At 42.8% G+C, this 26,781-nt stretch overlaps 1 protein-coding gene across 4 annotated transcripts in view; it reads left to right on the top strand.

Annotated features, from left to right (window-relative positions):
• Zcchc17 (zinc finger CCHC-type containing 17) overlaps positions 1–26,781 on the top strand; it is a 45,395-nt gene that overhangs the window by 10,611 nt on the left and 8,003 nt on the right. For 2 of the 4 annotated variants that reach the window (XM_055610729.1, XM_055610728.1), the window contains 5 exons: positions 3,292–3,349; positions 14,893–14,993; positions 16,362–16,453; positions 22,944–23,044; positions 24,952–25,097. In XM_055610729.1, coding sequence (XP_055466704.1) covers positions 3,298–3,349; positions 14,893–14,993; positions 16,362–16,453; positions 22,944–23,044; positions 24,952–25,097 — 492 coding nt within the window. In that variant the 5' untranslated portion in view covers positions 3,292–3,297. The remainder of the gene's footprint in view (positions 1–3,291; positions 3,350–14,892; positions 14,994–16,361; positions 16,454–22,943; positions 23,045–24,951; positions 25,098–26,781) is intronic. The other 2 variants (XM_055610731.1, XM_055610730.1) reach the window with 1 other exon arrangement.

Genomic DNA, 26,781 nt, shown 5'->3' with positions numbered 1-26,781 from the left:
TTTAATTTTATTTCATACTCTGTGGCTTAGGACCTTGGGTGATTAGTGTTGGTTAGATAGAAATATCATTGGAGTAAAATTAAAAAATGTTCTGTGCCTGTATGTGCTACTCCCTGACTTTGGACCAGGAGCTCTGAGCCTCAGGCACATCATTTACATTACGAGCAGCACAACTTTCAAGGCCAATGCAGGCTCTTGTTTAAAGGTGGAAATTCATTTTATCCAAGGCCAGAGTTTTAGTTGAGATAATTACTGAATTTCCCCCCATGCGCCCTCCTGAGTCATTTGAGTGATTATTCTTGGGACCCCAGAAAGACTGTGTGGTCATCTCTGGCAGGTGCCATCCTGTTAATTTCAACTCTAATGGAGACCCTAGGAGACACAGTGGTGGAAACACCTGGCGCTGGAAATAGGCAAGATTCTTCCTTACTGAATCGTTGAAAGCTTCTCTTCTGAAGCACATTAACCTTTCCTTTTGGGAGAGGCCAAATTAAGGTCTGTTATTGCCTCTAAAGACGACAGTGTGAGCCTGGAGCCTCAGGAGTGGGAAGTTATTTTGTCTTAATTTAGAGCAGCAAGGTGGCTTGGGCCCTAACTTCCAGATGCTGCTATTAGGCTCTTCAGCTACTGTGCTCCATAATAATGCTATACAGTGTGAGACTGCGCATCCCATTCTTTAGAATCCTAGAGCAAATATCACTCAGAGTGCCTTAGGTGAGACAGACAGACATGAAAAGACACTGGGGCTGGAAAGATGGCCCAGTGGGTAAGAGCACTTACTGCTCTTACAGAGGACACAGGTTCTTTTCCTGGTACCTGAATGGCGTCATATACCCATCTGTAACTCCAGTCCCCTGTGATCCAGTGTCCTTCTCTGACCTCTCTAGGAACCAGGTATGTGAATAGTGCATGTACATGTGTATGGGCGACACACTCATGCATAAAATAAGCAAATGTAAAATACTCTTTAAAGGGAAATACTTCATCTGGGACCATTTCACATGGAATAAATTACTTTGTAAGCTTGGACAAGCACTTAGTATCTCAGGTCGTCACTCGTTTCATTTGAAAAAGATGACAGGGTCGGACCAGCTAATGTCTTTGTTGTTTTTGAGACAGAATTCCTCTCTGCCCATACACGTGGTCTCATGGCAGTCTTCCTGACTCATACTGACTCCCTTGCTTCCCCCATCCCCTCATGCTAGATCTGAGGGTGTGCACCACTGAGCCTGGCTGGACCAGCTAATTTCTAACATCTTTCTTTTCTTTCTTTTTAGAAATACTTAGTTTTATTTATGTGTATGGGTGTTTTGTTTGCATGTATGTTCATGTGCCATGGGCATGCAGTGCCCTTGAAGGCCTGAAGAGGGCACCGAACTTTGGGAACTGGAGTTGCAGAGGGTTCTTAGCCAGTATGTGGGTGCTGGAAACTGAACCTGAGTCCTCTGTAGGAACAACTACTTTCAACCACTGGCTCATTTCTTCAGTCCCTTTAATATCTTTCTTAAAGTCCTTCTAGTTCTACCTTATCATGATCTGATAATTGTGCTTTTTTTATTTTTTTAAGGTTGGGGAGGGGGGTGCAACTGTTTGAGCCTTACTTTTCCATAGCTTGTTCCACTGTATACCCCGGGAGAATACAATTGAGAATTAATTCAGGAATCCTGTCCCAATGTTCCCATTTAAAAACAAGTAGAGTTCTCAGCAACATAACTCGGTGGATAATAGCACTTGCCACCAAGCCTGACCACCTCAGTTTGATCCCTGAAATTCGCATGGTGGAAGGAGAGAACTGACTTCTGTGAATTGTCCCCTGACTTCCACACTCATCTTATGGCACACGCATGTGTACATACAACACAAAATAACTGTGGTTTTGTTTGTTTGGTTGGTTTTTTAAATGCAGCAGGCTAGAGAGATGGCTGAGAGTTAAGAACATTGGCTGCTCAGGTTCATTTCCCAGCACCCACATGGTAACTCCAGTGCCAGGGTATACTTGCTTCTGGCCTCTGTGAGCTCTGCATGCACATAGTATACAGACATTCATGCAAACAAAACACTATACCATACACATAAAAATAGCAAATAAAATGTTTGATAAAAATGTGAATGCCTGTAATCTTCATTTGGGAAGCAGAGACAGGCATAGCTCTGAGTTAGATGCCAGACTGGCCTACATAATGAGTTCCAGGCCAGCCAGATCTATGCAGTCACATCCTGTCTTGAGAACACAGCATGCAGAAAACCAGTTGTAGTGGCTTGTGCATACATTCTTGGCACCTGAGATCCCGAGCTGCAGGATTGCCATGAGGTTCAGGTTAGCCTGGACTACAGTGTGAGACTGTGTATTGAAACAAAACACCAGAAATAATAAATGAATAATGATAAATAAAGAGAAGAATGAAATTTTAAAAAAATTATACCATTGAATATTGAATTGAGTAATGCTGGTGTTTGGTGGAACAGGAGACCTGTGGCTCCCAGTACCCAAGATCTGTCCCTAGACTGAGTCTAGCAGTTTTTGCCTTTTTATACTTAATTGTCTTGAGTTGTAGGTTATCAGAAACTAGATACCATTGAATGTACATTGTGTGCTAGATAGACTCCAGTGCCGGGCATCTTTACCTATGGTAGCAAATGGAAAACAGGGAGTTTAGGCCACAGGTAGGAAATGACAAAGTCAGGATTAGAAGCCACACTTTTTGCTGCAAAGTCCTCGCTCTTTCTATACCTGTTGTCTCATCTGCAAGACAGGACACTTGCATATTTCTAGGACTGTCACCAGGACAAAACAGGATGTCAGATGTGGTAGCTGTCCCATAGCCTTGGGCCCTTACAGTGTTACTATGAGTCGGAATCCAGGAACAGCTCTTGTGTAATTGAGACTGAGTTTAGACTCCAGGGCTGCTCCTTGGGAGATCTGGACTTGGGTAGTCTCCCCATACATCAGCTCATTGTCAGTCGTCTGTGAATGACAGCAGCAACTCTGTACAGTCATGAGGATTTTTTTGAAGTATTTGTATGTAGTGAATATTCAAAATATCATTGAATGTCAGGGCAAGTAAGTGTCTTGTTGAGTCCCTTTGTTTTGTTCTGATGAAGTTGAAACGGTGATTGCTAGAGGGAGAGGGATGAAAGGCTCTAGAAAGAACACAGTCTAACGTCATGGTCAGCCTCGCCTGCACAGTGAGTTGGGGGCCAGCCTGCATTACCTGAGATCCTCTATCAAAAGAGAGAGGGAGAGGATTGATTCTCAGTTGTGCAACATTGATGTTTTATTTTTCTTTATAGGTTGCTATGGTGACAGACTATGGAGCTTTTATCAAAATCCCAGGCTGTCGGAAGCAAGGTGGGAGCCCTTAACAGGAAATCCAGCACCTGCCATTGCACTCACCCTGCTACGGCCACTACCACATCCTCAGGATAGGAGCTAAATTTTTCAGATAGTTGCTTGTGTGGTTCACTTTATCCTCAGGGTAGCAGTAGGGATAAAGAGTTTTACGTGTGTGAGTGTTTGGCCTCATGTATGTGTGCGTGTGCACTGTGTGCACGCCTTGGTCTTAGGCTTACCAGCATCTGTTAACTGAGCACTAAACTGGTGTTTGCTTATTTTTAGTGATTTATTTATTTTTATTGTATGCACATTGATGTTTTGCCTGCACGTATGTCTGTGTGAGGCTGTCAGAGCTTCTGGAACATGAGTTACAGACAGGTGTGAGCTGCCATGTGGGTGCTGGGAACTGAACCCGGGTCGTCTGGAAGAGCAACCAGTTCTCTTAACTGCTGAGCCATCTCTCCAGCTCCTTGATGTTTGTTCTTGAGAAAGACAGGAGAGGCATTTTACCAGTATGTAGTGGCCTGATCTTGTAATCTCAGCACCCAGAGGAAGGAGAGAAGCCAAAGTTAGAGGCAGGGAAAGACTACATAGTGCGACTCTGTCTCAAAAAATTAAAAACCAAAACAACAAAGAAAAAGAGCTAAGGAAGTGGCTCTGAGAGCATGAGGAATTGAGCTCAGATCCCCAGTGCCCACATCAAAAGCCAGGCATGGCATATATTCTTGTAACCACAACATTGGATTCCAGGAGTTCAGGGGCCAGCCAGCTTGGCCTAAACTTCCTGTTCAGAGAGACCCTGACCCAGGCCACTGCAGCAGAGAATGGCTAAGGAAGACAGCTGATGTCCCGCTGGGGCTGCTGCATGCATGTGTGCGTCTGGACACAAACAGGGTGTTGATCTCCGGGACTGTAGAATGAGGGAAAGATATGGAATCTTTCCAGGTGTGGTGGCACGTTCCCGTAAACACGAAAGAGAGATTGAGGCTGGAGGACTGAACTTGGAGTTAGTCTAGACTACGTGGTTAAATAAACAAACAAATGAACTGTAGGAAACGTGAAACAAAGCTGTACATCAGAGCTTGTGCCTTTAATTTCAGCTCTCTGGGGTCTATGACAGGAGTATTGCAGTAAGTGTGAGACCATGCCACAGAAACAAAAACAGGGTCAGTGAGATAGCTCCGTGGGTAAAGGCACCTGCCACCAAGCCAGGGGTTTGAGTTCAATCTGCCAAACCCACGTGGTAGAAGGAGGGAACCAACTCGTGCAAGTTGTCCTCAGACCTCAGCATGTGTGTCCCCACACACAGAAAATTAGTAAAAACGTGATAAAAGCAAACCAGTAGAACCCAAAAGCTGGGCATGGGAGCATACACTTTTCATCCTAGTGTTCAAGGACAGGCAGGGGCATCTCAGGGAGTTCAGGCCACCCCAAGCTACCTAGTGAGAGACCCTGTCTCAGAAAATCAAATAACACCCCCCCACACACACATGAAACAAGGTAGAACTCATTATTGACCTGAGACAATATCTAAAATAATAAGAATTTTAAAAATCAGTTGTAGAGTATTCATGCCCCTTCCTTGCCTGCCCTTTTGAAAAGTGTGTACCTGTGTCTCTGTATTTTATGTGATGGTGTCCATTCTGAGACTATCGAATAAACTCTTCCCAGTGGCCTCCTGTGGGGAGTTGGCTTGCTGAGAGAAGGATGTACATAGAGGGATTAGTTTTACTTTTTGGAGTCTTGCGTAGTTTGTAGATCTGTAGCTTATAAAGCTGTGCTGTTAGCCTTGGAGCCAACTGTGCTGTGTATTTCATCCTTGCATTAAGCGGCTTACCAGTGGTTTTCAAGTTGGCAGTCAGTCGTCTGTAGTTCCTTGTTTCATGTTGCCTGGGACTTAAGGAGGTAGAGCTCACCCCCCCCCCCCCCAGGACTGGCGCCTCTTTTTGCCTAAAGACGGATTTTTCGTTTTAGTGTACCCGCCATGGCTACTAGTGCCAAAATCACATGGGCATTTATGTGACACTTTGGGGACTTGGTAGAGATGAAAAGCCTGCTACCTTTCAGCAGTCATTTTTCACCTCCCTGTGTCTGTTCCCTGTCAGATAATGCCTGTGATAGTGGCTGACAGCTTACAAGCGGATCTGTCAGTCTGACAGCTGTGCGAGTCTCACAGTGAGAGCTCTGGGAGCCGAGTAATTAGGTAGAAACTGTGAGCTTTGATCCTAGCGTCTTGTGTAGGCAAGGTGGGTATCGTGAGTGGTTGACATTTCTGCACTGTGTCTAGCTTCTCCCAGGGTCCTGACTTGGAGGACTGAGCAGTAAGCTACGCAAGCCTGATCAGAATGTAACGTCTTTATTTCAAGGAGGTACTATTTTGAATTCCTTTCTCACATTCTGTTCTCAGAATTCTTTAACCTGTCAGCTGATGACCTCTTTCTGGTATTCAGATCTAAACTAGTCCTTTTTTGGTTTTGTTTTTTTATATTTATTTGTTTGTTTTGTGTGTACAGATGGAGGTCAGAGTACAACTTAAGGGTTCTGGGTTTGAACTCAGGTCATTATTAGGCTTGGTCGAAAGCACCTTCCCCGCTGAGCCATCTCCCTGGCCTCTCTATAGTGTTTCCATTTCTCTGGACATCAACAAGTTATCTAACAATTCAATTCAATTCTGACATGATCAACCCTGAATTAATATCAGATCCCACAGTTAAAGGGGCTCTGTCCCACAAGATTGCAACCCCCTCAGTACCTGTAAAGATGACCAGCCAACTCTAACTTGGAGGTTTCCATGACCCTCTGCTTAAGTTTGGTAATTTGCTAGAGTGGATCAGGTGTGGTATATACTTAAAATTCCAGCATGGGGAAAATGAAGGTAGGGGAATCAGAAATTCCAGCCTTGTCTACATAATGAATTGGAGGCCATCGTGGGCTACACAAAACTTTTTTAAAAAACAGATGAACAGGGAAATGAGGCACACCTTTAATCCCAACACTCAGAAGGCAGAGGCAGGCAGATCTCTGAGTTCAAGGTCAGCCTGATCTACAGAGTGAGTTCCAGGCCAGCCAGGGGTACACTGTAAGACACTTGTCACAACAAACAAACAAACAAAAGCTCAAAACACCAAACTAAAAGGTCACAGAACTCAGGAAAACAATTTACTTACTTTTGCTGGTTTACAATGAGATGAGAAGTACCATTCAGGAACAAACAATGGAAGGGACACACAGGACAGGTAGCAGTAGAGTGGAGGGAGGATTGGTGTACTCACTAGGTCTACCAGAACTCCCGCGCGCTGCACCAACCATGAGCTATACGGATATCTGCAGGGACTGTTCTGAAGGCCCCTCCCTACTCGCTCCTCCATTCCTGGCAGTGGGGGTTGGATGGATGGGACTGAATGTTACAACCCTCTCATCACTTGATTTTTCTTGTGACCAACCGTGTTCAGAGACTATTTGTCACCTTATTGGCGTGGACTTGGATATGGTCAACGGGGCTTCTTATAACTAATAAGAGCTATTCCTATTAACTCAGATAATCATGTTTGATGGATTCTTTGCTAGAAACAAGGACAAAGACCAAAACAATACACACACACACACACACACACACACACACACACACACACAAATAATGTGTTTTTAGTTTTTATTATTGCCATACATGGGTGTTATGATGCACATGTGGTCAGAGGACAGTTTTGGTATTTCATTCTCTTTTTCCACCTTAGTGATGCTGCCTCTTATTTTTGCTTGGCTGCATACTCTAGGCAGGCCTGTGAGCTTCCTGGCAGTTCTTCTGTCTCTGCCTCCCATTGTGCAGTAGGAGTGCTGGGATTACAGATATGAGCTGCTCCATTTGGCCTTTTGTGTATAGGTTTCAGAGATGGAACTCAGGTCCTGAAGCTTGCTGCTGAGCCAGTTTGCTGCCATTTTTAATTTTTTTTTTGGGGGGGGGGAGGTTTAAGATCTTACTGTATCTTAGGCTAATCCACAGTAATCCTATATTAGGCTTCTAGATGATAAGATTATGGGTATATACCATCCCACCCAGCCAAATGGTTTTTTGTTTGTTTGTTTGCTTGCTTGCTTGCTTATTTTGTTTTTAGAGACTGTCCTGGAACTGTCCTGGGCTGTCCTGGAACTCACGCTATAGACCAGGCTGGCCTTGAACTCAGAGATCGGCCTCTCTCTGCCTCCCAAATGCTGGGACTAAAGGCATGCACCACCATTGCCTGCCTGCCAAATGTTTTTTTTTTTTTTTTTAAAGATTTACTTATTTCATGTATGTGAGTGCTCTGTCTGCAGATCTCAATATAGATGGTTGTGAGCCATATGATTGCCAGGAGTTGAACTCAGGACCTCTGGAATAGTAGACAGTGCTCTCAACTGCTGAGCCATCTCTCCAGCCCTCCAAATGTATTTTTATGTTTTCTGTTTTACCACGTCTGCAATCTAATACAGTTGCTGCTGACTTTTTTATTTTAACAATTAAATGTAAAATAGCTATGCAGCTAGTGACTGTCACAGTAACAGCGGAGTCTGGTACAACTACATACAGGAACAAATTAAAATAGTGTGTAATGAAAGTGAAGGAGGGTGCTGGAGAGATGGCTCAGTGGTTAAGGCACCGGCTGCCTTTGCAGAGGACCCAGGTTCAATTTCCAGTACCCACATGGAAGCTTACAACTGTCTGTGACTCTGGCACCAGGGGATCTGATTCCCTCACACTAATGCACATGGAATAAAATTAAGTAAATTATTTTTAAAAGAAAGAAAGTGAAGAAGACGGCCTTGAATTCACCCGAGCCATTCAGATGGCTCAGGGAGGGCCTACTATACAATGTCTGAGATACAGTGGGCAGTCAGTGTCTTCTTGCATAAGCACATGAGTTCAAGTCCCAGCTCTGCCATTTACTAGTTTCTTGGCTTGGGAAAAAAATCACTTAATGTTTTTCATCTGTGGAATGGGGGTGATGTGTATCTGTTAGAGTCTGATTATTTGTTTGACAGAACTGTCTTTTGTCCATCCTTGGATCCATTTTTGCCTACAATCCAGTGTTCAAAAATGTTTGACTGTATCTCTGGTCCCACAAGATAAAGGGCATGAAAGCACTAACTTCTCTGCATGTATTATTGTCACATGCCATTCGCTGGAGATGGCTCACTGTAGCAGTATAGAAAGGAATGTGTAGGGCCCAAAGATAAGATTTTGCCATTTGAGGGCTGTTCCTGTCCTCTCATTTATTGACAATTTTACCTTCCTGCTCTCTTTCTAGTGAAGTTGTGAACGAGGTGAATGTTGAACCTAAAACAATGGTGAGAAGCTATAAAGGGGTTTGGTGATAGTCTCTCTCTCTGTGATTGAGGAGCCAGCTCTTTCCAAGTGTCAGGGTTGTGTTATTTCCTTCTTTTACTGACAGACATTCAGTTGGGACTCATTCTGTGTAAGTGTCATGTTGGGTTTATTGAACATGATGATGGATTTGATACGCCTTTTGGGCATTTGTAGCTTCATGTCAGAAATCCACGCACAGAGGGCCAGAGTAAAGCTCAGTGGATCAGTGCTTGCCTCATCAGCACAAGACTCGGGATTTGGTCTCAAGAGAGAAAGCAAAGCGTTTTTGTGTCTACATTGGAGCATCTACTAGAGTAGAATGACTTGAGTCCTGCAGGCAAGTTGCCCTTTTTGCCTTTTAGTGTATCTCAATGATAAAAAATAGGAGCATATTTTTATTGTGTGAGGGCACTGACTCATTCAAATTCCATTTCTGTGCTACTTGACCCTTTATCTATGGGCTCTGTGTCCATGGATTCAACCAACTTTGAATCAAAAGTATTTGGGAAGAAAAGTCACAAGCCTAGACTGGTGGCACACTTCTATACTCCCAGTCCTGGGCATAAGGAGCATAGATCTGAGACACGCTTGGGCCTCAAAACAAGACAAGTGAGGAGCATGTGCAGATTTTTTTCCTTGTCATTGTTCCTAAACTATAGCTGCAGTCTCTCGTTGTCTAATGGTGGGATACTGTTGACAGATGTTTCAGTGGGCAGTTTCAGTGCCTTGCAAGTACCAAGTATTCTTACACAAATGTGCTTTGCACAGCCGTCCTGGCTGCTTTTCTTTTGTTGTGCTAAGACACCATGCCCAAGGTAATTTATGGAGGAAAGGGTTTATTTGGGGCTTACAGTTTCAGAAGGTGTGTGTAATCATTTTAATCTGTTTCCGAGTTTTCACTGTTTATTCTGCCAGAAATGACAAGTATATCCTGGGTCAAAAGACTATCTTCACTGGGTGGTGGTGGCGGCGTCAGTACACGCCTTTATGTCCAGCGCTCAGGAGGCCCATGCAGGCGGATCTCTGAGTTTGAGGCCAGTCTGGTCTACAAAGTAAGTTCTAGGACAGCCAGGACTACACAGAGAAACCCTGTCTCAAAGTATCAAAAATAAAGAAATAAAAAAGTAAAAAGACTTATGGTTGGTAAGAGAAGGACAAACTGTGTAGTTGTCCGTGGCTTCCAGTAAGCAGACCTTTAGCTTTAGAGAGGAAATACAGTGCTCTATCAGTCGTCGTAGGCACATCAGTTTCCTTTACAGGGTCCATTAATGATAGAGGGATGGAATGGATTTCAGTCTCCCGAGGACTGCTGTAGACAAACTGCCCAAGTGCGAGGTTCCTTTCTTTTCAGGACTTGTGAATTTCTTCTTCAGAATTTTTAGTTAGGCATTATGTTATCATGGTCGGGGGGTAAAAACCCAGAGGCATAAATTTACACAGTTTTTAGATTTTATGATGACCTAATTAAAACAAAGCTTCTATTACTTGCATAGTAAGCATTTTGGAGAAGGAATATCCATCTATAGCATCACCTGTCTTAGATGTAAAAGAACCTTGGCCATGGATAAAGAAAACAGCTTCTAATAGAACCCCCAAAAGAAGGGATGAACACATTGAACTTTGGGCGTATACAAACACTCAGTGTGAGCATACAGATTTGTGAGAGAGGAAGAGACTTTTCAGCATGAGGTGGTGCTTGTTCATAAGTGCTCTTGGAGTCTGAGACAAGCCTCATGAGTATGAGGCCAGCTTGGTTTATATGGCAAGAACCCATCTCAAAAGCAACACTAAAATGTCTCTCAATTTACTGAACAAGGCTGTTTGTTTTAGACACAATTCCTGGCTTATGCCTAAAAATAATTACTTATTTTCATTTTCTCCGGAAATAAATCTCCAATTTTTTTCTGTTTGAAGATAAGTGAAAGAGTTCATCTGTAATACTGTCTTCAACATAACAAAAGCAACTTAGGGAGGAAAGGGTACTTTTGTTTCGGTTTTTTGAGACAGGGTCTCTGTGTAGCCCTAGCTGTCCCATGGACCAATCTGCCCTCAGACTTCAAGATCTACCTGCCTCTGCCTCCCGAGTGCATTTGCCACCACTAACCTGCCAGGAAAGGATTTGTTTCAGCTCATGTCTCTCATATTCCATCACTGAGGGAAGTCAAGGCAGGAACCTGGAGGCCAGGAATGAAACTGAAGCCATGGAGGAGGGCTGCTTCCTGACTTTTTCCTCATGGCTTTTTTAGCTTGCTTTCTTATAGCATCCTGGACCATCTTCCTGCATTCATATGGAAGGCTGTTGGGGGGTTTTCTTGGTTGATGTTCCCATTTCCAGATTGACCCTAGCTGTGTTAACATAAAACTAGCCAGCACATTTACTGTATCCACCATTAGCATTTTTGAGAAATCCCTTAACATTTTAAAGGTACATTTTAAGCATTTGTAGTCACATTATATAATTTTATATTGTCCTTTTATTTTACCATGGAAAATGCTGGGTGTGCACAGTACTGGACACATTTTTACTACGAAATGAATCACTGCTGTGTTTGGCTGACTCTTCTGGTGACTGTCCAGGATTGTGGCAGTACTGTGCTTGTGTTGGGTGTTTGCTTCTAAATTCTGTCATGATGCATTATGCTGGCATGGCAGCATTCATCTGTAGCCCCCCAATACTCAGGTGGCTAAGGCAAGTAGATGGGTCTGCTTCATGGTGAAACGGCAGCCTGGGTGCATACCATAATCCAAACTGATTATTTCCTTAGGTCAGATACCTAGAAGTGGTTATGGTGAGACTGTTAGCCAGGTGGCAGGCACATGTTTTGCCGGGGACTTCTAGTTTTCTCCTTGGTTAGCATCAGGTGTAGCAGGTGTTTATACTTTGTTTTGCCTTTAGAGAAGGGGTCTCCATATATAGCCCAGGCTGTCCTCAAGCTCTGACCACTCTCCCACATGCTTGGCATACAGGTGACTTAGCACAGGTTTTAAGTCTAGACTGTCTTGGTGTAGGCGTTCTTTACTTTCCTATGGCAGATTCATGCCACCTGCTGGTCAAGCTGGGTGTTTACAGCATTTTGTAGTTGGTGGGTATTTTGAGACAGATGATTGATACAGTTGGTTTCTTGTGTCTCTCTCTGAACCAACCAGGTTCTATGGTCAAGGGTAGGATACCTTGATTGCCCTGACAGTCTTGTGCCCACATCTGGGGATTACCTTGGGATACAGAAAGAAGGTTGTTGTCTAAAGGAATTCACCTTCAACAGTCAGGAAAGGCATATTTTAAGTTATTTTAAGGGGCTGGAGAGATGGCTTGGCGGTTAAGAGCATGGACCGCTTTTAAAGAGTCCAAGTTCAAGTCCCACCATATCAGGTGTCTCATAACCACCTGTGAATCCAGCTCTGGGGGTATCTGACACCCTGGTTTTTTGTAGGTACCTGTACTCACATGCACACACAATGTAGGAATAATTAAAAAGTTATTGTTTTTGTGCTTTATGTTTTTGAGACATTCTATATACATCCCTGGCTGTCCTGGAACTCATCGTGTAGACCAGGCCAGCCTTGAACCCACAGAGATCTGCCTGTCTTTGCCTCTCAAGAGCTGGGATTAATGGTGTGGGGTACTATGCCCAGCCAAAGTTGACACTATTTTAGTTACATAATTTTACAGATCAAATTCAGGCCCCCCCCCAAAAAAAAAAAATTCAGGACCCTACACATTAGGCAAGTGTTCCCCCAGCCTAGTTATTTTTAATAGCTATTGTTAAGTAACTTCTAGAAGTTAATTCTAACTTTAATAATGTTTCTTTTTTAATGTATGAGTGCTCTGTCTGCATGTACACCCTCATGCCAGAAGAGGGCATCCGATTCCTTTATAAATGGTAGTGAGCCATCATGTGGCTGCTGAGCATTGAACTCAGGACCTCTAGAAGAGCAGCCAGTACTCTAAACCATTGAGCATCCCACCAGCCCCCTTAAATTATGTCTCTTATTTTTTTGTTTTCACCAATTATTATTCTAAACAATTTAATATATTAAAAATAGTACTTTGCTGCTATATGTAGCACAGACCTGTAGTTGAATCAGAAGGCTAGCCTTGGCTACATAGTGAGACTATTTTTTTTAAAGTACTTTTTATATTTTTTTCGCTTAACATCAACTGTAATATTCTATACCTAATTCAGTTGTTTCCTTTTCCAGTTGACACATTTACCTTCATTGAGATGTTTTCCAATTATTAGTTATTAAAGTGGATTTAGAGTTGTTGTTCTTTTTAGTTTGAAATTGGGTTTCAATTTACCACCCAAGCTGTCTTAGACTCACTGTGTAGATCAGGCTGGCCTCAAACTTGTGATCCTCTTGTCTCAGTCTTTTGAGTATTGGACTAACAAGTGTAGCCACCGAACCCACCTTAAATCTTACATTAACGTTTTCTTAGATTTATTTATCATATCATTTTATGCATATGAGTATTTCGCCTGCATGTCTGTAGAACACATGTGAATCTGGTGCCTTCAGAAGCTGGGGGAAAGCATGAATCCCACCCTAAGAACTGGAGTTACAGATGTTTGAGCCATTGTGTAGGTGCTGAGAAAGCAAGCCTTCCTTGGAAGAGCAACAGGTGCTCTTTTTTAAAAATTAAAAAAAAAAAAAATTTGTTTTATGTTCATTGGTGTATTGCCTACATGTCTCTCTGTGTGAGGCTGTTGGATCCCCTGGAACTGGAGATAGAGACAATTGTGAGCTGCATTGTTGTGCTGGGAATTGAACCTGAGTCCTCTGGAAGAGCAGCCAGTGCTCTTAACCACCAAGCCATCTCCCTAGTACCTGCAACAAATGCTCTTAACTTCTAAGCCATTTCTCCAGCTTCAGTTCTTAATTTTTTATTTGTTTTTCAAAACAGGGTTTGTCTGTGTAGCCTTGGCTGTGCTGGATCTCCCTCTGTAGACCAGGCTGTCCTTGGACTCAGAGAATTCATCTTCCTCTGCCTCCTGAGGTTAAAGTGCTGGGTTTAGAGGCGTGCACCAACCACCCACACAACTACAATTCTTACATTTTTAACATCCATAGCTAATAATACCTCAAATGTTTTTGCCCACAGGTTTTTGCCTCTATTGAATTTTTTTTTCCTTTGAGAACAATCCCAGTGATGTTTTTCTATCAAAGGGATGAATACCTTGTCCAGTGGTAGCATTTGACTAGCATATGCAAGGTCCCAAAAGGAGAAAGGATAAACACCACAGAAGGATAAAGTCAAAGCTGTAACGTCTTTATGCCTTTGCTTTTAAGGAATTTTACCAATTAGTATTTCTGTCTAACCTGTATGAATGGGGCTGAAAAGATGGCTCAGCAATTAAGACCAATTTCTGCTCTTACTGAAGACTTGAGTCCTTTTTTTTTTTTTTTTTTTTTTTTCCCAGTACTCATGTTGGGTTGCTCACACCTCCCGTAATTTCAGCTCCAGGGGATATGATGCCTTCTTCTAGCTTCTCTGGGCACCTGCACATACAGACACACCTGGCATACAAACATGCAGACATGTAATCAAAAATAAATCTTGTGAGGGGTTGGGGATGTAGCTCAATGGTAGAATACATGCCTAACATCCAGGAGGCTCGGGTTAACTCCCAAATGTCATAGAAAACAAAACTCAGCACTGTATTTAGATGTTATTTTATTACATATTTGTAACACTGAATAGTGTTTCTTTTTTTTTTTCTTCTATCTTTTGTTGTTAGAAATTGAATGCTCAGTCTAGTGCATTCCGAGCACGTGTTCTCCTGCTGAGCTCTACCCCAGGCAAGCAGTTATTGAACCAACTTTTATTGGGGCTGGAGAGACAGCTCAGTGGTTTAGAGTACTGGTTATTCTTCTAGAGGACCAGGGTTTGGTTCCCAACACCCACATGGTAGCTCACAGCTGTCTGTAACTCCAGTTCTAGGAGATGTAGCACCATCTTCTGGCCTCTTTGGGCACTGGAAACACAGATGGTATACACACATATATGCAGACAAAACACGCATATAGATAAAGTAAAATAAAATTTAAGCAATGTTGGTGGTTGATTAGGTTAAAGGGTGGTCTTAAATTAGTTTGTAGTTTTAATCTATGTAACATTTTCATCGAAAATTTAAAATTTTCCCTGTATTCCTCAACTTCTATCTTTTTCCTACCCATGCATTCAGAGTCTAAGTTTTATTTCTCTCCTTGTGCTCAGGTCTGGTCCATCGAACTCACATGTCATCCTGTCGTGTGGATAAGCCTTCTGAGATAGTAGATGTTGGAGACAAAGTGTGGGTGAAGCTTATTGGCCGAGAGGTAAAGTTTTTTGTCACTTCATGTGGTTCGAAAGGATTATAAAAAGCTGGTGTTTTATTGGAATTCTGTGATGGTGAGTGTGGAAATGTTCATGGTGGCTGACATTCTTATTTTTCAATTTTGCCCCAGTCATCTGTCTTGAGTTTGTATCTTCGGGTTGTGTGTCCTACAGATTTAGGAGAAATCTGTAGGAAGTATAGAAGTGTGATGCAGGTGTGTGTGTTCATAAAACTCTCTTCCTGAGGTTTAGAAAGAAAATAACCAAGGAGGAGGTTTACTCCTTCCTGTGGCTTTAAAGAGTACTTGTCAAATACACTTCAACTTAAGCCAGAATGAAGAGGATACATAATCCACAATCATTTTCCCCCCTAGAATTTGGCGCCATGGAATGCAGTGGGCAGTGCAGGCATGGGGATGTTTGTCCTCTGTGTTCTTCTAGGGAATGGCAAACAAAAAGCCATGGAAGCTATTCAAAAGCTGAAAAAAAGTTTGAGTGTGTCAGTGTAGCCATAAGACCAGAGCTGAGTATGGTGGCATACCCTTGTAAGTTTAGCATTCAGGAGGCTGAGGCAGGAGGATGTGTGCATGTCAGCTGTCTGTCTGTCTGTCCCCACATGCCACAGTATGTGTGGAGATCAGAGGACAGCTTGCTAAAGTCCTCCTCTCCCTCTGCCGTGTGGATCCTGGGATTGAGCTCATGTCAGGCACCCTTACCCACTGAGCCATCTCACTGGCCCCAGCTTCTGTTTTACCTCCAGGATAGGGTGGATGGAGATTATTTCCTCTATCTCTTCTGCCATTAAGTCTGCTCTTCCTACTTCCTGTACTCCCAGTGTCTTAATACCTAGTCCATTTGAGGTTAGTGTTTGCCATGATGTTTACAAGTTAGACTCTGAGGCATTACAAATCAGTGGTCAGGTGCTTTGGTTTGGAGGCTTGGGAACATAGCTTGGTTGGTAGATGCTTGCATGCAAGCATGTAGACCTGAGTTCAATTACACTAGCACCTAAGTTGAAAGCTAGGTGTGTCTGTGGTGCACTCCTGCAGTCCCAGCTAAGGGGGTGCAGCCTGAGGATCCCAGGGACTTGCTGGTCAGCCAGCGTGGCTGAAGGGATGAGTTCCAGTTCTCACAGCACAAGGTAAGGGTTCCAGAGGAATGATTGTTACTAGGTTAACCTTTGGCCTCTATACCCACATGCACCCACAGGAAAAACCTCCAACACACACACACACACACACACACACACACTCACACTCACACACACACACACACATACTCTCTCTCTCTCTCACACACACACACACACACACACACACACACACACACACACAAAAGGGTTTTGGTGACTCTTTTTTTGTCTTTTTCAGATGAAAAATGATAGAATAAAAGTGTCCCTCTCCATGAAAGTTGTCAACCAAGGAACTGGGAAAGACCTCGATCCCAACAACGTTATCATTGAGTAGGTAAAGGGTTCTGAAGAGCTGAAACCCCACCACAAGTACAGATTGTAGGGGGTCAGAATAGGTTGGGCTGCTGCCATTTGTAGGCAGTAACACATTAGTGAGTAGTGCAGCATTGATGACCTCTGTTTTTCTTTCAGGTGTTAACAGCTGTAAGAAGCAGCTTCTTGGCTGTTTTGAGCCAGGGTCTCACTGTGTAGCCTCAGTGGTCCCAAACTCTCAGTGCTCTTAGCTTAGTCTCCACATTCTGGATTACAGAGGTGCATGCCTCACACAGCCTACTACGTGGAGCTAAAAGATGAAATGATCACACTCACACACAAATTTAGTGTTGGAATGTCTCATCAGCAGTTCTGTTTCTCTCTCTCTGCTTCTGCCCTTCAGCTGTTGGCAACAAGTGCTCATGAAGTGCTGTCACTTGCCTCTCCTAAGAGATTTCTGCACCAGCTCTGAAACAGGTAGACAGGGGTAGTGTTAGGTTCCCATGTCTGTGAACACAGCACCTTGCATTGGTTCTTCTGACCTTTCACTTCAGAATGGACAGATTTCTTTTGATCTAAAGGTGGTCAGACTGCAGATACAGGAAGCTTGCTCTCTGACTCGAATCCTGTATTGAATGTCTTCTTGTTAAAAACAAAACAAAAAAGCCCAGTCATTTATTTATTGGGGGGAATGTGTGAGGGACAGAACAATTAGTGGGAGCAGTTCTTTTCCTCTACCATTAGGGTCTTGGGATAGAACTCAGGTCCTCAGACTTTTACGGCAAGTGCTTTTGTTCTGTTTTGTTTGAGGGGAAACAGTCTCTCTCTATGTACCCCAGAAGGGAATGTTTTAATTCCAGGGAAACTGCTATTACCCTGCTCCCTTATTGATTTGTTGTTCTTGTTGTTGTTATTGCGAAAGGGTCTTTCAATATAAGCCCTGAAACTTATTAGGTAGACCAGGATGGACTTCTAACTCACAGAGAGCTGCCTGCTTTTGCCTCCCAGGTACTGGGATTAAAGTCTGTGCAAGCACATTTGGCTCATTAATTTAATTTCTAGCCAGCAATTGCTTAATCGATAGGCCCCTTGCTGGGGGAGGGCTATGATGGCTCACAGGGTAAAGACGCTTGCTGTGTAAACCAGTTCTGAGTTCAGCTCCTGGGAACCCATGTAAAGGTGGGAGACCCAACTCCATAAAGTTGTGCGTGCGCACACACACACACACACACACACACACACACACACACACACACAAAATTCCTAGAAGGGCTTGTTAACTGTTTCCAGTGTTTGAAGCAATCAAATAAATCACACATTTATCTTCAGGTTAACCATGTTATTTTTTGTTGATTTTGATGTTAAACATCACATTCTTTCTCTCTGACAGTGGCATCATTGACTAATAAATAAGCCAGATGTGGTGGCACATTCCTATAATCCCAGTATTTGGGAAACCAAGGCAAGAGGATATGGAGTTAAATGTTAGCCTGAGCAACATAGTGAGATCCTGGCTCCGAACCACACCCACAAAGAGTAATGAGTATAATTGGAATGCGATCTTTATTGCAAAAGAAAATTGAAGCCCTTATATTTATCATTCTTAGAAAAATTGCAAAAAAAAATATTGCTTCAGCTATGAGGGAATTTTATCTGAAAAGAAGGGAGGTAGCATTTACTGAAAAGATACTGTGTACCAGGCATAAGGCAGGTGTGCATCAGTGCCCGTGAGTCTCATAGTAATGTGTGAGGTTAGTATGGTCTTCTGCGTCATTTCATATTTCTAGTTTGTAGCTGGAGATAAGTACCCTGTGGTTGTGTAGCAAATTATAGGGGCCAGATACATTCATGTAGGACCCAGTGTTAAAGCATATGCCCTGCTCACCATAGAGAGCCCCTGGCCACTGGGTGTACCTGACATTTCATACTTCCATATTTTAGTCTCTAAGTAGTGATGTATTTGTAGGTCTGTTTATTTGCAAAACACTTTTCAGTTATAGTGGTAATCTTTTATACCCAACTCAGAAATGCTAAAGTCTGGCATTTACTGATTACATTGTAATAAATTTACCTTCCCCACGCGCACCCCAAAGAATCCTATGCTCTGCAGATTTATTAAAAAGCTGGGGATTTCTCAAAGCCCCCCTTACAATGGTAAACTATAAAGCAGGTAAGATAACGTGGCAAGGGTAGGAAGGGGAAGGTTTTCTGTTTGCAGGCTGTGTCTCTGTGTAGAGACTATGTCTAGTAAAAGCGGGTGGCTGAACTTGTGATAAACTGGGGTGCATCAAGGAAAGCAGCATGGAATAATGGAATGATCAGGGATTTTAAGTGAGACTTTAATTGCAGACTCTTGGTTATTCTCCGGACTAGTACACGGTTTTGAGCAAATTCTTTTTTTTTTTTTTTTTCCTTCTTCCTCAAATGGTTTCTCTATGTAGCCTTGGCTGTCCTGGACTCACTCTGTAGACCAGGCTGGCCTCGAAGTCACAGAGATCTGCCTGCCTCTACCTCCCTGAGTGCTGAGATTGCTGGGACTGCGCCCAGCTTGAGCACATTATTATTATTATTATTAAATTTATTATGTGTACAGTGTTCTGCCTGCATGTACACCTACAGGCCAGAAGAGGGCACCAGGTCTCATTATAGATGGTTGTGAGCCACCCATGTGGTTGCCGGGAATTGAACTCAGGACCTTTGGAAGAACAGCCAGTGCTCTTAACCTCTGAGCCATCTCTCCAGCCTCTTGAGCAGGTTCTTAATCTCGGTAAATCTCAGTCCTACTCCCCCCCCACCCCCGAATAAAACAGAAGTAATGAGACATAGCTCAGAAAGTGGAAGGAAAAACTGACTCCTGTAAACTGACTCTGAGCTCTGCACACACATAATAAATGCAGTAAAATAAAAATGACAGAATAGTCTAAGAAAAGACTTATTAGCAGGTAGCCATCTCATTGGCTAGTCTATCATAAACAGTATATATAGCTACTTGTAATAATTACTTTAAATGCTCCTTTGCTTTTCCCAATCCTGAAACTGACACACTTTCCCTGTTGAAAGAATGTGTTTGTCCCGTGAGCACAAGTGCCTGTCCTACCCTCTTTGTTTCCTGTAGCACTTGGTGTCTGGTGTTCCTGTGATTACAACATTCATTCACTATCTGTTCAACAGTACAAGGCAGCATGGATGGTGTAGGTTGGTAAGGAGTTTATTTTGGGTTCTGTTCAGAGAGAGGGTGATATTTGAGCTAGATCTTGGGGAATGGATATGGTCTTTTCAGAAAACAGGAGAAGGAATGGTATTTTGGATGGTGAAGACGTCAGGAAAGGCACAGGCAGAAAAGCACATTAGGGGGTCCTGTGAGTGGGAGAGGTGACCAGTCAAGTCTGTCTCCTCTAGCCCCAACTCGATATCTTTTTAATATGTTCGGCATTCTGGTTTCCAGCTAGTCCGTTTGGCCAGTGTCTCATTTTTCTATCAAGGTCTAGCTGCCTTACCCTCCTTTTTTCCCATTTTGTTTTGTTTCTTCAAGCAGGTTCTCTCAGTGTAAGCCTGTCTGGCCTTAGCCTCACTATGTACCTCAGGCTGGCCTTGGACTCCCAGAGATCTGCTTGCTCTGCCTCCTAATGCTCGCCCGATCTTACCTTTCAGCATCATCTTGTAAGTGTCTCTATATGTGGGAAGGTTTTAAAGAGAGTTTCCAGGCAGGCGTAACTGACATCGCACTGAGGACTCATCTTAAAGACACTTACATGGCTTAGGTGTCTCCCTCTGCTAGCCTGGCATCTCCCAGGAGTAAAGAAGAAATGGCTAAAAAAAGAAAAAGAAAGAAAGAAAATGAACGGCTCTTCCTTTTGTTTTACTGTGGTGCTGGGGACTGCACCTCAGGCCTGTGCATCCGGGGCAGATGCTCCTTTGCTCTTGCCATTCACACTAACACTGGCGCATACCTCACTACTTGAACTGAAAAAAAAAAAAAAATTATTCTGTGTGCTTGGTAAATTGCATAAAAAAAACACAGAGGCGTGGTGACCACTGAGGGAGTCACTGCTTTAGTGAACTGTGATGAAGCCTGACCATCACAGTGGCAGTGAGGACAGAAAGTGAGTGCTAACTGTTGTTACATGGGAGATTTGTCTGAACATGTGCTGCGGCTAGAATCCCAGAGTCCTGGATTCATTCTCATGAGGATGTTTAAGCTGCAGCTCAGGACCATGTAAAACTCTGCTCTTCACACAAGGACACTTGGAACTCTGTCAGCATGTAATTTGCTCTGTTCCCAGATGCCTGTAGTTTTTGTTATTCAGACTATTATGTTTGAAAGGGTTCATTTTATAACTCGTACCTGATAATTGACTCTTGATACATTTCAGTTCTGTAGAGCAAAGACCAGATATTTGTGCAAACATTTTCAGAACATAGATTATATACTGTCCACTTGGGTAGCTTTGAATAAGATGGGGCTATTTAAATATAAAGTAAAGAAAATTAAGTAAAATTTAAGAACTAGGTCTGATGGTGCAGACCCACAATCCTAGCTGCCGCCCAGGCAGCTTAGTGAGACTCTTGTCTCAAAATGAAAAGTGAAGGGGTGGGGGATGGGAGGGAGGGCTAGGGATGAAGCTTGTCTGGCACAGAGGAAACTCTAGGTTCAGTCCCCAGTGTCACAAAAAGAAGAGAGAAGTAAAATTTAACATCTTTTTTGTTTTATTTTATTTTCATTTTTATTTTGTTTGTATAGGTGTTTTGCCTTCATGTATGTCTGTGTGCCGCTCATGTCTGGTACCCTTAGAATCCAGGAGAAAGTGTCAGGTCTCCTGGAGTTAAGGTTATAGATGGTTGTGAGCCAGTACGTGGTGCTAGGAATCGAAGCTCAGCGGTTTGGAAGAGAGAAGAGTTCTTAAACACTGAGCCGCCTCTCCAGGCCTACAAAATTAATATCGATTTCATAGTCACACTAGCTACATTTTAAGGATTTAGTGACTACATTTTTCTCTGGACCTAGCAGCACATCGCTTCAGTTCTAGCAGAGGCAGATGGATCTCTGTGAGGTCAAAGCCAGTCTGTTTTGACAACAGCAAAATAATACTATATACCAATGAGAAAATGATTCAAACTATAGGCAACAATGTGGATGAGTTTCACAAACAACAGGACCAAACAGGAAGTATCCAGTGTGTGTGTGTGTGTGTGTGTGTGTATGTGTATGTGTCTGTTTATGTATATGTGTGTAGATGTGCCTCTTGGTACTGAAAGTTGAAACCAGGCCTTTTTGTATGCTAGGCTTTTGTTAACACTGAGTTAACATCTCAGGTACTTTACTTTTATTTTGAGACAGCTCCTTGCTGAATCGCTCAGACTGGTCTTGAACTTAGAACTTGTGAAACCCCCTCCTCAACCTCCCTAGTCCTGGGACTATGGGAGTATACCATCGCGGCCAACCACTATAAAGAGAAAAGTCATTTTGTACTGTTAGAAATTAGAATGGTGGTTACTCTGGGAGTAGGCCTGACTTAGGAACAAGCATGAGATGACCATCAGGTTGGTTATGCTGTCCTGGTGCTGGTTATTGGGAAAGTTTAGACAGTGAAAACTAGAAGAGTGTATATTTACCATAAGTGTGTGTGTCTTTTATACAAGAGCTTATGCTCATTAAAAGTGTGATGAAGTATAAACAAAATCATGTTAAGAGAGGAGGAGCCTTGGAACATTTGGGAGGTGCATTGTGGAGATAGAATAAAGCAAGAGAGGCAGGGTGTTGCAGAGTGGAGCCTGCCTACAGAGAGGCACTCAACACCTGGGAAAGGTAAAATTAACTAAGTAAAATAAAGAGGAGTCTGGAAAAGTGGGTTAGAGGGTAACGAAAAGCCCTGATACCAAGGTCTTGTAATGAACTCAGGTTTGATTTTTAGAAAGCCTGAAAAGGTCTTTTAAATCCTTGAGTGACCTGAGAGGGGCTGAGGGTATTTTCACATACTGAGTAATTATATCTTTGTCTCCTCCTTCCTCTTACTCTTCTCCTTTTCCTCCTTCTCCTTTATCTCATCCTATTCCTTTTTTCTCCCTCTCTTCCTCCTTTATCTCCTCTTCCTCTTTCTTTTTCTCCTCCTCCTGCTGACAGGGTTTCTCTGTGTAGCCCTGGCTGTCCTAAACTCACTCTATATACCAGGCTGACCTCAAACTTCACAGATCTGCTTCCTCTCCCTCCTGAGTGCTGGGTTTAAGAATGTGAGCCACCACCACCAGGAAATTAGACTTTCAAATATCTTTTTCTGTATATTATTGAGAGGAGACCTAGTCTTGTTTGTAATTGATAATTCAAAGCCTCATTCTTAAATGAGGAAAAAAAGAGGGAGCTGTTTCATTGTCTTATTTTGCCCAACACTTTTCTTCTCTTTACCTTTTTCTTGCCAAGAACAAAACAAAAAACTAACAAGCAGCATTACGCTGTAATATATCTGGCCACTTCTCTGAAAAGTGCCAGTGGTCAGGATCTCTTTCATTACAGGCAAGAAGAGAGGCGGAGGCGGTCCTTCCAGGATTACACCGGGCAGAAGATCACCCTTGAGGCTGTCCTGAACACGACCTGCAAGAAGTGTGGCTGCAAAGGTAGGGGAAACCTGGCATTTCTGTCTCCTCTCCTTGTGGACCCCTGCAGGCTGAAGGACTGTGTGTTTTTCAGTCAGCTGCTGGCTGCACTCAGGTCCTCTGACACACTTATCTCCAAGCACAATTGCTGTTCTATAGAAATTAAGCGACTTGGGGATACATTCCTTAAGGATCCAAATTAGACCCTTTCTTCCTTGTCGTTATCTCAGAATTAAGTTCAGAATTCTGAATGCAGTGCTCTTTTCATAACAGAGATAGAGGCTGTCACTTCTTTTTTGCTCTATTTCCTCAGGCCTCACCTTATTATTACTCAAATATTAAAAGCTTTTTAGCCTGACTTCCCTTCTCATTTTCAGAGTGACCTCAATTTGTCACTTCTCCTTCCTATCTTTCCATTCATCATTCTTTGTTCATTTTTCTGCCATGACTGGTAGCACATTTGTGTCCTGGTTGAATTTGTGGGGTTTGTGTTTTTTTTTTTTTTTTTTTTACATGCATTGGTGTTTTGTTTGAATGTGTAGCTGTGTGAGGGTGTCAGATCCTCTGAAACTGGAGTTACAGACAGTTGTAAGCTGCCAAGTAGGTGCTAGGAATTGAACCTGAGTCTTCTGGCAGAACCACCAGTGCTCTTAACTGCTAAGCCATCTCTCCAACCCTGAATTTGTGGAGTTTTAAGCCCCTATTTTTATTGATGCAGAAAGAGAAAGAGAATGCAACAGTGAGAGAAGCGAGACCCCTTGATTAAATTGTGTATATTTGGAATATGTGCTGTGTCCCCTTTCCAGGCCTCATCTGACTTCTGGGCACTTCTTTCCTTCACATGAAATTCCTGTAGCTCCAGGAATTTGGACACCCTCATCTGGTCTCCTTGGGCATCTGCACTCCTACAGACCCCCACACAAATGCTAATGTATACACATAATTAAAAAAAATAAAAGCCCAACTCATCTTCTAAAACATCAAAAGTGGCCCTCAGTAACATCGCAGGCCCAGTGTGGGGCCCCTGTGCTTACATCTACCTGTACTTAAACGGCATTTGCTTTGTTTCATAAAGCAAGACGAGTAACAAGAAATAGAATTTGACCCGCCAGCAAAAGGCAGGTTGAAGGTAGCTGGCTGGCTTTTTGGTACATCAAAAGCAGCACAAGACAGGGAGACATCCAACCTGAACTAAGTGTTCACTTTGCTGCTGTGTGACCCTGAGCTACTTAACTCTAGCCTTCGTATCGGATCCGAATGCAGGGTGTTGGGTTTCATGATCTCTAAAGCTCTTGCCAGACTTGACAGTCTGAATTTTCAGGGTGTGTGTGTGTGTGTGTGTGTGTATTGGCTTGAATGTGAATGCCCACGTCCTGCCAGCTATCTTCCTTTAGGTCTTAGCCTGCAATTCAGTTCCCTCTGTTAAGCATTCTGCTCTCTGGAGCAGCCTCTCATTGTCAGGAATGAGTTCCAAAATAGATGTTTAAAAATTAATAAGCCCCATTGCTAAGAGAGGGCAGCGTGAGCCTGCTTTCTTGAACCTTTTGCTATTTCCAAAGCTGCACCAGCATCTCAGCTTTTAACAGCAGCTGCTTGCCTGGCTCTGGGCATTGCCACCTTGAGGTGGCAGAAATGTATCTCCAGATAAACTCTTAATATTTTGAACTGTTGGATCCTTGCTTTTTTTTTCCTGTTTTTTTTTTTTTTTTTTTGTTGTTTTTTGTTTTTTTTTTTTTGTTTTTTGGTATTTTCAAGACAGACTTTCTCTGTGTAGCCTTGGCTGTCCTGGACTCACTTTGTAGCCCAGGGCTGGCCTCACTCACAGAGATACACCTGCCTCTGTCTCCCAGAGTGCTGGGATTACAAGTGTGTGCCACTGTGCCTGGCTGAAAGCGGCTTCTCACCTCTTTAACCTTTGTGTTCCACAGGCCACTTTGCAAAAGACTGTTTCATGCAGCCAGGAGGAACCAAGTATTCTCTGATCCCTGAAGAGGAAGAGGAAAAGGAAGAGGCAAAGGAAGAAGGAACTGAAAAGCCTGATCCCACAAAGAACTCTTCTAGGAAAAGAAAGAAGGTAAAAGTCAGCGTGCTATTATTTATCACTTTTTTGTGGGTATTAAAATATAAAGGCTTTTTGTAAATATTTTAGAAAGAGTGAAAAATTTAAAAAGCAAGATCATAATATTTCCAGAGAGAGTTGCATTGGCAATTTTGGCATATTCTAATCTTCTTAGCTAACAACATAAGTAGATTTATATACATATATATAATATAAAATTATTATTGTGGGTGTAGTTATTACTTTTTCTTTTCTTTTTTTTTTGAAGTATCCTTAAGTGTTCTTTAAAAACTTGATGGAAAAGCCACATAATGGTGCATCTCAGAGTTTGAGGCCAGCTTGGTCTGCAGAGTGAGTCCATGATAGTCAGGGTTACACAGAGAAATCCTTTATTGAAAAACCATAAATAAATAATGGATGGGTGGGTAGATAGATAGATAGATAGATAGATAGATAGATAGATAGATAATCAGATAGAATAGATAGATAAAGGCCGGCCACATAATGTTTTACTCTATGGCTATAAATATTGATTGATTTTGTTATTTTTGAGACAGGTTCTCTTATAGCCCAGACGGTGTTAAACTTGCCATATAGCCAAGAATGCCCTTAAACTCTTTTGTTTTTTCAAGACAGGGTTTCTCTGTGTAGTCTTGGCTGTCCTGGACTTGCTTTGTAGACCATGCTGGCCTCAAACTCTGAGATCTGCCTCCTGTGCCTCTCAAGTTCTGGGATTAAAGGTTTATGCCACCATGACTGGCTGCTCTTAAACTCTTGATCCTCTTCCTAAGTGTGCGTAGCTGTAATTATTAGTTTATTTTACTGTTATTAGATACTTAATAATTCCAATCTCCTTACCTTTCTTTGGCTGTGTTCCTGGGCTGGTAGGTAACTCAGTCGTTAAGAGCACTGGCTGCTCTTGCAGAGGACCTGGGTTCAGTTGCCAGTACCCAGTGATGGCTCACAACCACCTGTAACTCCAGTTTCAGGGCACCTGACACCCTCTTCTGGCCTCCAAGGGCACTACATACATGTGGTGCACATGTGTACATGGAAGCAAAAAAACATCCATACATATAAAATAAAAACAAATGAATCTTTTCAAAGAGGGGAGGGGTGGAGAGAGGACTCACTGGACAATAGCTTGGTGTACTCTTCCGGAGTACCCAAGTTCAGTTTCCAGCCCCCGTGTCAGGTATCAGTCTCGACCACCTAGAATGCTGGCTCCAGAGAAGTTTGACACCTCTGGCCTCTGTGGCTGGCACTCATACACACACATACATTTAAACATAATTAAAAGAATATAACCAAAATAAATCTTTAAAAATGAGATTACTAAGGCAAAGAATTGATAGCTCACACCTTTAATCTTACCACTCAGGAGGCAGAGGAAGGTGGATTACCACAGGTTCAGGACCATCATAGGATACATAGTGAGTTCGGGCATTTTGGGGCTACAAACTGTGACTCTATTTTTTGGGAGGAAAGCCTGGTGGAACTCTGTGAGTTGGAGGCCAGCTAGGGCTACATAGAAAGGGCCTGTCTCAAAAGAAAAGAAAAGAAAAGAAAAGAAAAGAGGAGGGGGGGAGAGGGGAAGAGAAAAAGAGAGAGAGAGGGGAAGGAAGGAAGGAGAGAGAGAGAGAGAGAGAGAGAGAAAGAAAGAAAGAAAGAAAGAAAGAAAGAAAGAAAGAAAGAAAGA

This window comes from Psammomys obesus, unplaced genomic scaffold, assembly GCF_907164565.1.
Source record: "Psammomys obesus unplaced genomic scaffold, mPsaObe1.curated_primary_1811, whole genome shotgun sequence".
NCBI lineage: Eukaryota > Metazoa > Chordata > Mammalia > Rodentia > Muridae > Psammomys > Psammomys obesus.
Note: the sequence above shows the minus strand (reverse complement) of the source record. Positions and strands in the feature narration are given on the sequence as shown.